This window comes from Neolamprologus multifasciatus, chromosome 11 (genome assembly GCF_963576455.1).
Source record: "Neolamprologus multifasciatus chromosome 11, fNeoMul1.2, whole genome shotgun sequence".
NCBI lineage: Eukaryota > Metazoa > Chordata > Actinopteri > Cichliformes > Cichlidae > Neolamprologus > Neolamprologus multifasciatus.
Window position 1 is genome coordinate 29,811,399 of NC_140449.1, and position 14,910 is coordinate 29,826,308.

At 40.3% G+C, this 14,910-nt stretch overlaps 1 protein-coding gene across 5 annotated transcripts in view; it reads left to right on the top strand.

Annotated features, from left to right (window-relative positions):
- Nucleotides 1–14,910, top strand: part of sema6cb (semaphorin 6Cb) — a 164,564-nt gene that overhangs the window by 117,026 nt on the left and 32,628 nt on the right. For all 5 annotated transcript variants that reach the window (XM_085176842.1, XM_085176841.1, XM_085176844.1 and 2 more), the window contains 5 exons: nucleotides 896–1,027; nucleotides 1,302–1,457; nucleotides 3,563–3,739; nucleotides 4,188–4,325; nucleotides 11,819–11,896. In XM_085176842.1, the coding sequence (XP_085032968.1) occupies nucleotides 896–1,027; nucleotides 1,302–1,457; nucleotides 3,563–3,739; nucleotides 4,188–4,325; nucleotides 11,819–11,896 (681 nt within the window). The remainder of the gene's footprint in view (nucleotides 1–895; nucleotides 1,028–1,301; nucleotides 1,458–3,562; nucleotides 3,740–4,187; nucleotides 4,326–11,818; nucleotides 11,897–14,910) is intronic.

The following is a 14,910-nucleotide window of genomic DNA, read 5'->3' on the forward strand; positions in this document are numbered from 1 at the left end:
GTTGTAAGTAAGCTATTAAGACTCGACTGTACACCGTGTTCGTGTTTTCCTCCAAAACAATAAGTTCCGTTGGAGCAGCCTTTCAACGCCTCTCTCTGTCTCTCGCTAGCAAAGTGACCGAGACAACAAAGTAAAGCTAGTTTTCAGCTACGAGCCCGACACAGAACCCACCGTATTAGCCAGAGGTCCCTTTACTACGGTTCGGAGCCGCGGACCTTCAATAACAGTAATAAATCACAGCAATAGTACATTCATGTAGTTGTAAACAGCATGATAATATATTAAGTAATCCAAAGTATTCAGAATACGTTACTCTCATTGAGTAACGTAACGGAATACGTTACAGAATACATTTTGGGGCATGTATTCTGTATTCTGTAATGGAATACATTTTAAAAGTAACCTTCCCAACACTGGTTATATGTTCTGCCCCCTGCGCTCTGCTGGCGCCTCACTATTCTCTGACAGAGAAAACTTTTGTTTTTGCGAGAAAGAGCAACATCTGATAATATCAGAACGTGATTTTCGTGATTGTCTGGAGTTCATATGTCAAAGCAGCTGGGAGGATCAAAGTCATTCACTGCTTTCCATGAAAACATGCAGTACAAGCTATTAGTATGTAATTCTGGATGGATGCATTTTTAACTTTTGCAATATGGAGACTGTTCTGTTTTTTTTCCTTGTATCGTATCTGCACTGTAGAGGGTTAGAAAGAGGTAAGAATATTTGACATATACTAGTAGTAGTAAAGACGAGCACAGACAGAGCAATCAAAAATAATATTTTTGGCCACTTGTGACAAGAAGTCAGTGGGCTGAATTCTTGTCTTTAGCTGGTGAATTCCAGACTTTTGTCTTGCTCTTTGTAAAGTCTTCTTTTGGGGTCCTTTTAACAGCATCACTGGTTCAGCAGTCTGTGCGTTCTACATGGATGACATAGAGAAGGCCTTCAGTGGTAAATTTAAAGAGCAGAAGAATAGTGAGTCAGCCTGGACACCTGTTCCAGAGGAGCAAGTCCCAAAACCAAGGTGAGAGACTCATCTTTAAATAGAAACTGTCACTTTCCTAGAACATTTTTTTTCTGCTTTTGACAACAGAGCTTTTGCAGCTGTTGCTGTTATTGTTCTGCACAGACATCTCTTAAAAAAAGGCAGCCACACAAGGCACCTGTTTTTTCCTCCTGCTCATCCCAAAAACAAACAGCTGCCAGTGTTTTTACATCTGCCTGTGGAACCAGATTTATGTCTAATGCTTCTTCTTTTTTTTTCTCTCTCCCTCTCTCGCTCTGCTGTTGTCGTGCAGGCCAGGCTGCTGCGCTGGCGAGGGCTCAGCCGCCGCCTACAAGTCATCCACCAATTTCCCTGACGAAACTCTGACTTTCATCAAGTCTTATCCGCTCATGGACGAGTCCGTCCCCTCCGTCAACGACCGACCCTTTTTCACCCGCACCACCAGCAGGTAGAAGATTTGTTTCAATAAAAGAACAGAAAGGATTATGAAAAATATTTTGGTTAAATTACTTTCAGTCACTTTCTGATGGCAGTATATGAATGTATTGGAATTCACTAACAAAAGGCAGTTGGCACCTGCCAGCATCTGAGTGTTGAGTTGATTCTCCTACAGACCAAAGACATGAATGTTAGGTTAACTGGTGGCTCTAAATTATCATAGATGTAGATGTGAGAGAGTGGTTGTGTGTTTATGTTAATGTGTGCTTTTATAGACAGGCGAGTTGTCCAAGGTGCTACTCCACCTCGGTTAAAACAGACCACAGGTTTAGCGTTGCAGGTCTATCGGACAGCTGAGAATTACAAAGAAATGCCTGCTATAATTATTTAAACAATAAAAACTGGTGACATTTAAAGGAGGACTTGCATAAGCTCTTTGGTTTCATTTCCTGTACTTAGTGCATCAACACCAAAAAAAACAAATGCAAAGTTACTCCTCAAGACCTCTCAAATGGTCACGTATTTTTTGGTGAACGTTGTCATTAGATCGCATTTAAAATCATTACCGTGAGTGTTGCTGTTCAGAACACGGCTGCAGTTATAAAACAGACCTTTAGGAGAAAATGCCAGGATTATTTCTTTGGTACTTTAGTGGCTGTTTGCCTTCACAGCATCATGTACCTGCAGTGTTTTTCTTGCAACTGTGATTGGTATTGATGAGTGACCTCAAGTGGAACACGCTACCTTGCTTGCCATTAAAGCACATTGAATTTTTTTCAACACTGGATTTACATCAAACATGAAGGGGCACAAGGAGAGGACTTTTCTGTAGGGCTGGCCTAGCTCCACAGCCCACCTGTCAAATGAAGGACGTCATTGGTGCGTGTGTGTGTGCGTGTGTGTGGTGATATTTGAGAATCCACTCATACCAGATGATGATGCAGTGAATGTTAAATTGGTGAAAAGTGTCACAAGTGTTTCACGCAGTACCTCACAAACCTCAGACATGTATGTACTCACAGCGGATACATATCACTGATTCAACTTACAACCACAGGCGCAGTCTCATAGTATACAGGAGCCTTGTCCACGCCTGCTGAAGCAGAGCCAGGCTGACAGCCAGCCAGACACTGCAGTGGCTCCACACTGGGGAAACATGCACCGCTTCACATCTGGCGCCAAAAACATCACATCTGCTTCGCCTATCCCCAGAGTGATGCTAGATAAATGAAATCTAACCAGAAGCGCATCACGCGCTATTGCCGAGTCATTGCGGGGACGTAGCCGTCAAGTTCATGTGGGTAAACACACCAGCCTCTGTGGGACCATCTGGGAGGCACTGAGGGAGAAGTGACGGCACAGAAGTTGCCGCGGGTGTCCTTTTTATAAGAATCTAGAAGCGCTGCAATGCCAAAGAAATTATTAGAGGAAGTTTGTTTGTTTAAATCCTTGGGCCAGAGAATGGAAATACAGCAGAGAAAATGAGCGAGTTAAGCCTATCCACCTCTCAGCCACCACTGGACTCAAGGTGCCCTTCAGCACAGCTTTTAATCCTCACCTGCTCCAGTGGAGCCAACAGTAGACAGCTGTGGTGATACTGGGCACCTCCCAGGTGTAACTGCGAGAAGCTGGATGAATATGAAGCAGGGTGGCACTCCAAATAAAGCAGCGTGTTGCTGGACTTTCACATAAATACAACCAGAAAATGGAAAACCGGGCCTCTGTGCAAGACTGCATAGAAAAGTGGCTTAACAACACAAAGAATGGGTCGATTGAACGGCTCTGGGTGGGCGGATAGATGGATAGATGAATTGATAGGATGAAGGCTTTAAAAGATGTAGGCGATGAAGGAAGGGGATGGTGGGTTGGTAGATGAAGTGACTGATTTTATACTGATGCTTTATACAATGAGCTTAGTACTCACCCACTGTTTGTTTTGTTTACCACTGAAACTCTACTTTCATAAAACAAAGAAGCAATAATAAGATGCTAACCAGAGCATTTGGTGTTGTTAACGCCCATTTATGCAAGCAAGTGACATGACAGCTTAAATTTAGATGATCTTCAGTGTAGATGTAAGTCGCTTTGTCTTGTTTTCTTGTTTTTTTAATGCAGGTTCAAGTTGACTCAGATTGCAGTGGATACATCTGCAGGGCCATATAAGAACTACACGGTAGTCTTCCTCGGGTCAGATAATGGCCATGTGCTGAAGATCCTGGCCAGCACTGAGGGAGCCAACGCATCTTTCAGCACCCAGCTCCTGGAGGACCTTGATGTCTATAACCCTAACAAGTGAGACAAAGTCTATTATGTGTCGTGTTGCTTCTGTATTAAACGATGCGTGTTCTTGTAATTGTCTCTTTGGTTTATTGCTCTCTCTCTTTTCATTCCTTTTGCTTTCTCTGTACTTTACTTAGCACATCTCTGTTCTTTTCCTTCTCTGTTGCTTGTTCTCCTCCTCTCCTTGTTCTGCCTTGATCTGTCCTGCCCACCCACTCTTTGGTCTATTGTAACACTTTGCATCACCCTGTACAGCTGGAGGGGATGCTTTTTTTTCCCCATGTATTCTTTTGTTTTCTTGCTGCACAGCTTGAAGAATCTATCTGCATCGAGTTTGATTCACAGTCGGCTTTCTGTATAATTTTCAGACTGAACCAGCCGTGTACGGCGCTGATTTAAAAAATGAAACAAAATACAAAATGCCTGATTGTGACAGTTGGTGTTTTTCCCGTGTTCCCAGGTGCAATGTGCAGGGGGAGGATAGGAGGGTCCTGGGGATTGAGTTGGACCGGGATCATCATGCGTTGTTTGTGGCGTTCTCAAGCTGCGTGATCCGTGTGCCGTTGAGCCGCTGCTCTGAGTACAGCCACTGCAAGAAGTGAGTCAACTATACAGTAAAGCATAGGTGTCAAACTCTGGCCCGCGGGCCAAATTTGGCCCGCAGCCTAATTACATTTGGCCCGTGAAGCCATACCAAATTACTATCAGAGATGGCCTACTGGTATTATACAGCTAATATATATATTGTTTAGTATTAAGCTTTGCTTGTTCCATATTCAGTTTTTCAGCAAAACGTGTTTGAGTCCATAAGAAAAGATTCATTCTTATACCTGGAGGAATAAATATATTTCAATAAATATTAACATTAGCCCGTGACTTTGTTCCAGTTGTGAATTTTGGCCCACTGTGTATTTGAGTTTGACACCCCTGCAGTAAAGCATTATCGCCACCAGAGTTTGGACAGAATATTATGCATATTCTGTATAAAATTTTGATACTGATCAGTATATTTTGTTTAAGTGAAAGGTCCCAAAACTGTGCAGTACCTCAGAAACCATGCATGGGTTTTGTGTTTTCTCGTTTTGTGCCACAAAGAAAATGACACTAACTGATCCAGGTAAATCAAGTAAAGTAAGATCAGTTTCCCTTAAAGCTGCCAGTTTAGCAAATGCATCACTCACAATGCTTTTATAGGCTTTCGAATGGAGTACTGTACCATAAAGCAGATGTTGGACTATTATTTGCCCAATTCTTAGAGTTGGACCACTTTTTCAAAAAAGTACTATTAAGTTATTTGTGGTGTTGGCAGGTAAGTGACCATAGGAAAAAAATGAAAGGTTATTGAACCCATTAGCAATTTTGTATGCCTTCTGCATTGGAAATTCTGTGTTGAGAGGTTGGACATTTTCATAAGCTCAAGTCGTCAGATTGCTGTCTGATCTTCATGTTTGAGTATACGTGGTCCATTGTTTATGCAGCTGTAATAAGGAGCATTTGCATGTGCGAAAGCATGCACAAATGTTAACTGGCAAACTCGAGTTTGAAATACGAGCATACGAGCCCCAAATGTAGTCCTATTAAAGGTATTTTTTGCAGCTGTTTTTGTTTGTTTTAAATTTTGGAGTGTATTTATACAGTGCGCTGGCAAGAAACTAGATTATCCACAGAAATCAGAAAACACATTTGCATGCAGTACAAAAGTGTGTGTGCATGTGGAAAGTCAGTAATAAGATTTCTCCACTTGCTTCGACATTGTTTTGGGGGAACAAATGGTGCTCCTTTCTTGAGTTTCCCTGTATCGAGAGAGCATAACTTTTGCTTTCGCGTTTGATGTTTCAGATGTCAAACGTTCACCGGTACAAAATTACATATACCCTTTCATCATTTTGTTCCCTTTCTTGCACATGTGTAGCCGATGTTTAAAAGGCTCGTTGCGTTTACGGCCAAGAAATCAACCGTTTTAGGAGAACAGCAGGGAAAAGCTTTAAGCCCTCCACCCGAACTTTAGAGACCGCTTTTACATGCAGTTATTATCAAAGTATTAGGTTACCGCAGAATGGCGAAAAAGAATGTAAAACACATGATGTAAGTATTTCACCTATGTTACTTTCATGTATTACTTGTAGGAAAGGTATGGTTACATCATTGGTCCGCACAGATCTGCTGTTTTCATCTGCTGGGATTTTCATCTCTGTGTTTGAACAGAAGCTTCACTGAATGTTTATGCTGCGTGCCGGGTCGTCGTTTATCTGCCCAGGTCCTATTGCATTGAGTCAGTTTTGCTTTTATCTGTTTCTAAGTTTTCCAACATGTTTTAACAAAATTTTTCAACAAAATTTTTCAGGGGTTTACTCCAAGTTCACGTTGCTTACCATTGCTCAAACACAGCCCGTTGTATTCTGTAATTTTTTAAACAGGGCATAGTAAAAGCTTTTGTGAAGGAACACGCTTATAAGCAGAGCACAGCAACAGCGTCAAGTATCGTGCTTTGCCAAACTACATTATAGCCTCAGCTAATGTAGTTGCTCCTCAGCTTCAAGGTCTATTTTTGGTGCTGTGAGGAATGTTGGCCCCTTATAACTCCCCCCTGTTCTCAGCCCCTTCAACCCAGAGGAAGGATTTCTCCTCAGCTACCCCAGGGAATGCATATTTAGTCCCATAGCATGCAAACCCCTCATTGCAAAGGCCTGGAGAAGCTCTCAACATCATTTAGTCATAAATTGCATCCAGCTGATTGGCTGAGAGCCAGTAATGTTGCTCACTGCTTTCTTTTCCTGATGTTGTAAGGGAGAGAAAAAGGAAAAGAAGGAGCAGAAAGAAAATGGATAGGGCCTGTCTTACTTGAGCTCGTGGCCTTGCTGCATCCACAGATCCTTTTTAGAGACTTACAGCTACAGCACACCTCATCCTGGGATTAGCGTCCCCCCATAAGCAGCATCAGCACTGGCCAGGAGGTCAGATTTCAGCCACAATATCCTCCTTTACCACACCGCTGAAACAATCTCCCTCTAGATGAGATTTACTCCATCTCTCTCGTGTCTGCTTCCATTTTCTCTCACTCTTGGCTTGTTTCTCTCTCTCGCTCACTAAAACCAGTACCGTCAGGTTTGTTTTCTCACTCGAGGCCCTGCTGCCAATATTAGGTTTCAGAAAACGCTCTGTTTTGAAGAGCAGCAGAGAACTGGATGAAATGGGAATTTTAATAAAACAGTATAATAAAAGGGCAGAGGAGGCCCCAAACCCTCTAAGTCTTTAGATTCGAGGATTTTCAGCTCGCTTGTCTATTTTTTTTATTTATTTATTTTTTAATATGAACTGGTTCAACTTGCTCATATTGTTATTCAGGACTGCTCTTAATATAAATGTATATCAATTGATGCTGTCACACACAGGGTACTGTTAATTAACTGAAGATGTAATGCCTCAAAGGGTAATTCCAGGTTGTTAAAACTTGGCTTGTATTTTTATAGCATTGGCTGTATTTTCTGTAACCTATGATGATCTTGTATTGTATCAAAGTTATTGCTGATATCCGGGAAGATTGCAAGTCTATAATAACATCCGAAAGGTGCCAGACACATGAGCAGTCAGGTTAATAGAAAGGCTTTAAATCAGACAGTCTAATCCTCCAAACAAGTCTCGCACATTAAAAAACAAAACACACTGTAATTGCTCAGCAGAATAACACTTATAAGCCCATTCTTATTTCAGAACCTCATTTTTCTCTTGTATAAGGTTAGAGAATAATGATAGCCGTTGTTGAACTATAGCTATGACTGGCAGTGGGAGGCAGTAAGCAGTCTCCTGTAATAAATTATCCTTTTTGCACTGAGACACATGAGTATTTTCACTTCAGCATAAATATATAATATGTACATTTGGTCTGGAGCTAATGTTCATCTTGGTTAAGAAGTTCATTTGACTTGAAATATAGTGGTTTCCAAAACTGTGTCGCAGTCAGCACAAAAGGTCAAAGTTGAACTGTAATGGATATGTTGACAGTACCGGGCCCTATTTTTTCTTACAGGTAATCTGAAGAAACTGTTGTACATGTGGTACAAGGAGCTTGGAAAGGAAAGCGCCTGGACTTCTTTTGTTTTCCTTGAAGATGTTTTACCTCTCATCTGAGAAGCTTCTTCAGTTCTAAGAGCAACTGCTGGAGAGTCCCAGATTTTAAGTCCTATGGGGTGTCCCCCAATAGGGCCATGGACCCCCTATTGATCCTCTAACTAATCACACGAGTGAAGGTGTGAAAACGGGTGTGTGTCACAGTCACCCAGGGTTTTGGGTGAACCCACTGTGAAGTCTAGCCCCACCCTATCATGTGATTTCCTGAGGTCAAAAGGCCCAGGATGTGAGTGTGTGTGTGGGAGTGGTTAAGGCGTCTGAGCAGGGATCTCAAAACTGGATTATAGATGGCAGACAGGTGTCGTAAGCCATCGCCTCTGTTCAAAGATGATCGTTCACCGTGGACACAGATGGCTTCTTTCACTCCTCTTTCAAACCATCAGTCTTCTTTGTCCAAAATGTGAACACTGGCATCCTCGATATCGCCTCGATAATAGAAGGTCCATGAGCCTCTTGGGGACACTCCCGTAGGGCTTAAAATCTGGGACTCTCCACCAGTTGCTCTCAGAACTGAAGAAGCTTCTCGGATGAGAGGTGAAACGTCTTCAAGAAACTTAAAGAAGTCCAGACGTTTCCTTTCCAAGCTCCTTAGACTACGATCACCTGAATGACTGAGAACCTTCACAGACATGTTGTCCATGTGATGAAACCACATGTGCAAATGTTAAGCAGCATAGTAACGATTCAGAATAGTTAATATTACCTTTTAGTTTTCCATTAAGCAAATATATGTAATCCTTAAAGAGTTGTTCACCAGTGACATATATCTGAAATCCTTTTCACTCAGTATTTTGTTATTCTCAAAATTTTGGCTGCATAACAGCTGGAAGTCATGAGGCTCAGCCTTGGAGGCCCTCGGCAGCTAATGGATGCCCCATACGCGCACACACACACACACCATGACTTACACACCACTGTGTTCACTTTAGTTTGACAGAACCATGAAGTTTTAAAGAGTGGCACGGGACACACACAAGTCTGTTTTAGAGAAACTGCACTTACGACAAAGAACAAATGACTTCACTGCACATCTTTAGAAATCAGAGCTGGAGAACTGACTGTGCTGTAGTGCTGATGCCCGTGTCTGACCTGTAAGTGTAGATGAATCTCTATGACGACGGTGAGAGGAGAGTTAGAGAGTTAGTTAGATGTGCATATAAATACAGACCCTATGGCGATTGCATGAATAATGTATTAATGCAGCACACAGTGTCACATATTGGCAGTCACAGACGGGGATGAGGCTAATTTCAGGTTCTTGATACCTAGAGGGCTTCAATTTGTGATGCTGGACAAAAACAAATAAAACACTTCAGTTTTGGGTGGGTTTTATTTTGGCATTTTGTTTTTCATTTCCCATGCATGTTGAAGTGTCAGTAGCCCTGCATTGAACACGAGCAAAACGAGGATTGAAACATAAGAAGACATGCAATGGTGTCTGCATTTTTAGGTTTTTGTATACCGTTTTTAGATAGACATCTGACAATGATGATTTCTCCAGCCACTTCATATTCTAAGCCCCTCCAACCAAGAATGATTCTCTTATTGCAAATAAATTATCCTGCAGAATAAAAATATTCCAAGCTGTAAAGAAAAAGTTGGTTTACCAAGAATGCTTACATCATGCCTAAAGACACAAATACAAGTCTACTTTTGAGGTAAGCACTCAGAAATAGCCAAGTATATGACCTTGCCTAAACCTACATTAACAACAGGGCTTCTGTATTATTGTGCTGTCCTCCCAAGAACAAGAACCGTAGCAATTGTTTGTGAAAATGCCTGAAGCGAGCGGTCTATATCTATATGTCTTAATGTTTTGTTTTCTTGACAAAGCATGTGGATCGAGGGTGTTTTATGTTGCAGGAAAGGTAAAGATATAGGATATTGTTGTAGAGCCTCAAAGGTCCACATTAGGAGGAGGTCTGGGTGTTTGAATTAATCTACACAGCACACAAACTGCTGTTCTGGAAGACACTGACACGTGGCATCCTGCTGATAAGGGCATCAGCTCAAAGAATCTAATATCGGCTCTTTTAAAAGACAAAGACAAATGTTTTATTTTGTCACTTGACATTACCATTATTGTATTTGATTTAGCTTTAAAAAGTCATGCATTATTTATTTATCTTCCATTCCACGTGATCATACATGTTTTTCCCATCAACCCAGTATGCAGATAGTTGAAGAAAATTGTTGCTTTAGCAATTGGAATATAGTTAATGAATTTAGGATGGGTATTATTTTACATTCCTCCTTCAAATATACGATTACATGTATTGCTTTGTAAAGTGTTGCTCGTATGACCTCAAGGTTAGGGATAGGTTTTTATTGTCGCTTCAATCAAGACAAAGAAAGAAAGTTTGTGTAATGCTTTGGCCCGTGTATTTCTTTATACCCAGTTTGCAGCTGCAGATTGCACAAGTACTAATGGGAGAATATGTCCTGTCTTGACTTTCCGTTTTCCTTACCTGGCACGGTAAGATGTTGGCACAGCTGCACACACCTGCATGTTCAGTTGAGACATCAGTAAATACTTAAAGATATTTAAAACAGGTCACAGGATCTTTGTTAGAACTCGCTTTTTTTGTCTGCCTTGAAGGTTTACTTGACTTTTTCTTTTCTTTTCTTTGGAATTAGGCTAAAAATATCTCTAAAGTAACTGTACATGGGAAAAGCAGGAGAGCATTATTGTTTTCGTCATTCTTTTTGTACTTTATGCTCATTATGTCGGTGCTGCCGGGTGAATACCACACACATGCAAAAAGTGAGCTCTGCACCTGTGAAAAATTGTGTTCATTCGCTCACTGACACCCAGTGTGGTTTTGCAGACACATACTGGAAGTATGAAGGCCACATGATTCATTCAACACAGAGAGGGAAAATTGCCTCCACAGACTTGTGCAGAATGCAGTGTTAGTTTTATCAACAAAACTGATGTGTGGGTCTCGAAATGGAAGAGAAGTACTGAATGTTGCAATGCTGCAGGGAGTTTTTACTGTAGGAACTGTGACTAAGTGAGGTTAATGCTGACTGCTGTAAGAAAGAGGTAAACAGGTCACGGTTTTTATACTAAAGCAAATACTATCAGCTGACTGTTGCAGCAGTCTGCATGCCTCGCCAGCGTGACTACACTAAAATCTTGACATTCATCATATGTCCCTAATTATTAATGAACAACTTAACCTACCTAGATTTAGAATTGATGTATAATGCAAAACCAAACAGATGCTGGTTGTAACTTTTAACCTGTGAGACATGCAAAATGTCACAAAACCATTCTTTTTTCCCCCCTAATGTCTTTTTGTGTTTTTATAGCCAGACAAAAACAAGTCTGCAGTCCAACCTCTAATTACAAACTAATCTGATTGCCATCTAAATTCTGTCTCTTTGTATGCGCATCAACATTAATTTCTGTTGTAGAGAATGCAGTATTATTGGAAGCAATAACAGGCATGTGATTAATTGTATGAATAATTATTCCACCATAAAGTCGAAGTTGTACTCTATTTGAATGTTATACATTATTTGTATAAGACCAGATTTTTGAAGTAAAGTAGTGCAGCTCTTGAGCCTCGGACCCCCCTGTTTTTATGCAAATTAAATAAAGATGTAAAGATTTATGCTGCAGTTTCAGTAACTCTGCTTTTATTTCGTCAATTAGTGCTGCTTGGTAAATGATGTTTTAGCCACACTTAAAGAAAACGAGGATGCTGCAATTTCATGTTAAATGTGTTTATTTAACTTATCTGTCTTTTCTTAATGAGACATTAAATGTTCAGCCACGTGGTGCAAACCAGCGTACACATGGAGAGTTCTTTACCCTTTGTTAGTTGAGGGATGTGGGTTTTTTTTTAGGTTATTGGCTGGGTAGTGCCTCATTACCCAACTAACATCCACTGTCTGCATGCATGCTGTTCTTCATGTTTCCTTCTATCATTAACTGTCTGTCTTTCTGTTATGCAGAAGCTGTTTGTCCTTACGGGACCCTTACTGCATCTGGCTCAAGTCGGGCAGCTGTGTCACAGTTTCACCTGGTTTCAGGTAAGTCACACGTGCTGTGAGTAACAACAATTTTTATAGCTTTAAAAAAACACCATTATAATCATTAGGCGAGCGCTGGCTTTGAAATCAATCAAAGCTGCTTCACTGCTGTGTTGTTTGTATCAGAAATTGCCAAAAGCATTTAGTCTAATGAGGTTCACTGCAGTGCTGATTTAAAATTATTAGCTGTCTGTTTCATTGCTGTGATGCATACATTTAATGTCAAGTGAAAGATCTTTGCTTGAATGGCAAGCTGCATAATGTAGGCATTTAATTGTTAACATTCCTACAAATTTTGCAATCCTCAGTCATATTTTTGGCACCTGTGGCAGAGTCTGCAGCGTGTTGCTGTAGTGCAGTTTGCTCCATTACAGTCATTTTTAGCGCTATGTAGAGATTTGGGATAGTAACTGTTTCTCATGCTCATGTCTAAAATTCAAAGTGCTCTGAGTAGCGTCTAAAACAACAGCCTGACAGCAGAACAGTGCGACATCATTATCAGATTTGAAGACTCAGTGATTATGAAATGATACACGTTTCACTGATTCACTGGATTCCAATCTGTTTGCATTATACTCAACATGGTCAAAGGTCAGCTTTGAGTCAGGAAATTTTGGTTAAGCACATTATTAATTAAAGTGATTATTAATTGCTCTCTGGATGTGAGCAGTGTAGCTAAAAAACAAAAAGGCTACATTACAAATCTATGTAAATGGTTATGAGACAAGTGCCTTAACCCTTTAAAACCGGACGGAGCGGGCACGCTCTGTTTTGCGTAACTATTTTTAAATCCCGGTAGCTCTGCAACCACGTGAGCTAGCGCAATAATTTTTTTTGCATATGAAACCTGAGGAGTTGTACTTACATCTTATGCCATCAGCTTGTCCTCGGTCACAGTTTCCTTCCACATATAGCTTTGCAAAAACTGCATAAAAAGCGCTTGCAGCAACAAAAACATAATATTCCAGAAACACGCTTTGCCGATCCGATCAGCTGTTTGTAACACTTCCTAGTCCATCAGCGTGAACTATCGCATGTCCGCCATGACCTGCCCGAAACCGGAAGTGACGTCATTTTCGCGGAAATGTAGTTTTTTACCATCAAGGCCTCATGAGCCTATACTGGTGTTTTTAAAAGTTATCTTTGACTTTATGACTTTCTGTGTTGTTTCTGGGATGCTTAGGACTCATATTGCACTGCTGGAAATAGTTTATTTTGATGCATATGCTGCTTTTTTGCAAATTTGCATTATAATATTTATTTCCGTTTTTCCTGCAGTGTATAAAAAATTGGTGTATTTCAAAAATAAAACTATGAAGACACTCAAAATAAATTTCCTGTGGTGGGAAACAATTTTGTGCAACTTTTTTGTATTTACAGTTTTGAGGGATAAGCCTCTTAAATTTCTCTAACTAGAAATATTTGTTAAAAAAACAAAAACGATTTTCAATTTTTTTGTAGTTTATTGCACTTTTTTGCAATTTATGTAATTACTATGCACTTAATGCATGCATATTATTAAAATTTAGGCTGTAATGGTTGTATTGATGTATAGCAACTTGAAATGCTCCCAAAAATGGCTCCACAGCATGTAAAAATATAATATAAGCTCTGGCGGACTTGGTTCTATGGTAGGTCTTAAAGGGTTAAACCAGCATGTTGTTGAATGGTTAGCAGGGGCCAGGGGCCTATACAAAAAACACTGTATTGTTTACTTTAAACATTAAACTACTGAGGCTATAACTTTAGAAAAAAAGTATTTAATACAAAATTATGCTAATTTTGTGAATTATAATCTCATTTAGAGTGAAATTCAGAATAGAAAAAAAGATATGATTCACAGTCTGGCTACCCTGTAATTGAAAAGTCACAGTGTCCCTGAGTTTCTCAATCAGATCAACTCTCCTGTTGGTTTAGTCTCAGAAATCAAAGCTTGATGCTTCAGAACAGACGTCTGCTAACCACTAAGCGGTTGGATATTGATTCTGTGAATTAATTCATAAACTGATTCTGTGCAGTTGTAAATTCAAGCTACTTATTTTTTTTAATCTTTTACTTTGAATTCTAGTGGGGATTCAGATCTGTTGAAGGATACATAATGCACTCATTTACATCTTTCTAATACCTGCTTGGCCTTCCAAACTGTCTTAAGCCTCTCAAGGCAGGTGTTGCTGATTTGCAACAGTTAAAAAATAACAACCTGATTACCCCACATACATGTTTTATGAGTTTTTTTTTACTCAGAAGTACCACTGCAGGACTTGGTTGTGCATTACCAACAAAAAGTTTAATTTGAGCCTGAGAGGGTTCATTCTTTATGGCACAGATTCAACAAGGTCCTGGAAACATCCCTCACAGATTTTGCTCCATATTGATATAATAGCATCACAAAGACTTGTTGGCTGCACATCCATGATGCAAATGTCCAAATTCCAACACAACCCAAAGGTGCTCTGTTGGATTGAAATCCGGTAACTGTAGTGGCCATTTGAGTATAGTGAACTCATTGTCATGTTCAACAAAAAAGGTTGAGATGATTGAGCTTTTTTGACATGGTGCATTATCTTGTTGAAGGCAGCCATAAACCCATAAGACCCTTGTCCTCTGACCTCTGGCATCATCAAGGTATTTTCAGCTAGAGAACTGCAGCTTCCTGGATATGTTTTCTTTTTCAGACCATTCTCTTTAAAACCTAGAGATTGTCGTATGGGGAAAATATTCAGACCGATCCGTCTGGCATTAACAACTATACATGTGAACTACCTTTTTTCCCCAAATTTAATGCTCTGTTTGACCTTCAGTTCTTTTTCACATTGTCTTTGTGACTGATTACATTGGCTTCCTGTTATGCGACTGGCTGATTGGATATCTGCATTGCTGAGCAGCTGAACAGGTGGACTCAATGAGGTAGCATATCTTAGTAACAAATATATCTATCATTAACACTAAGCTGCTTTTGGCAAATGAGTGCAAGTACAAGGCGAAGCTATTAAGGGAATAAGCTGACCTTGGTC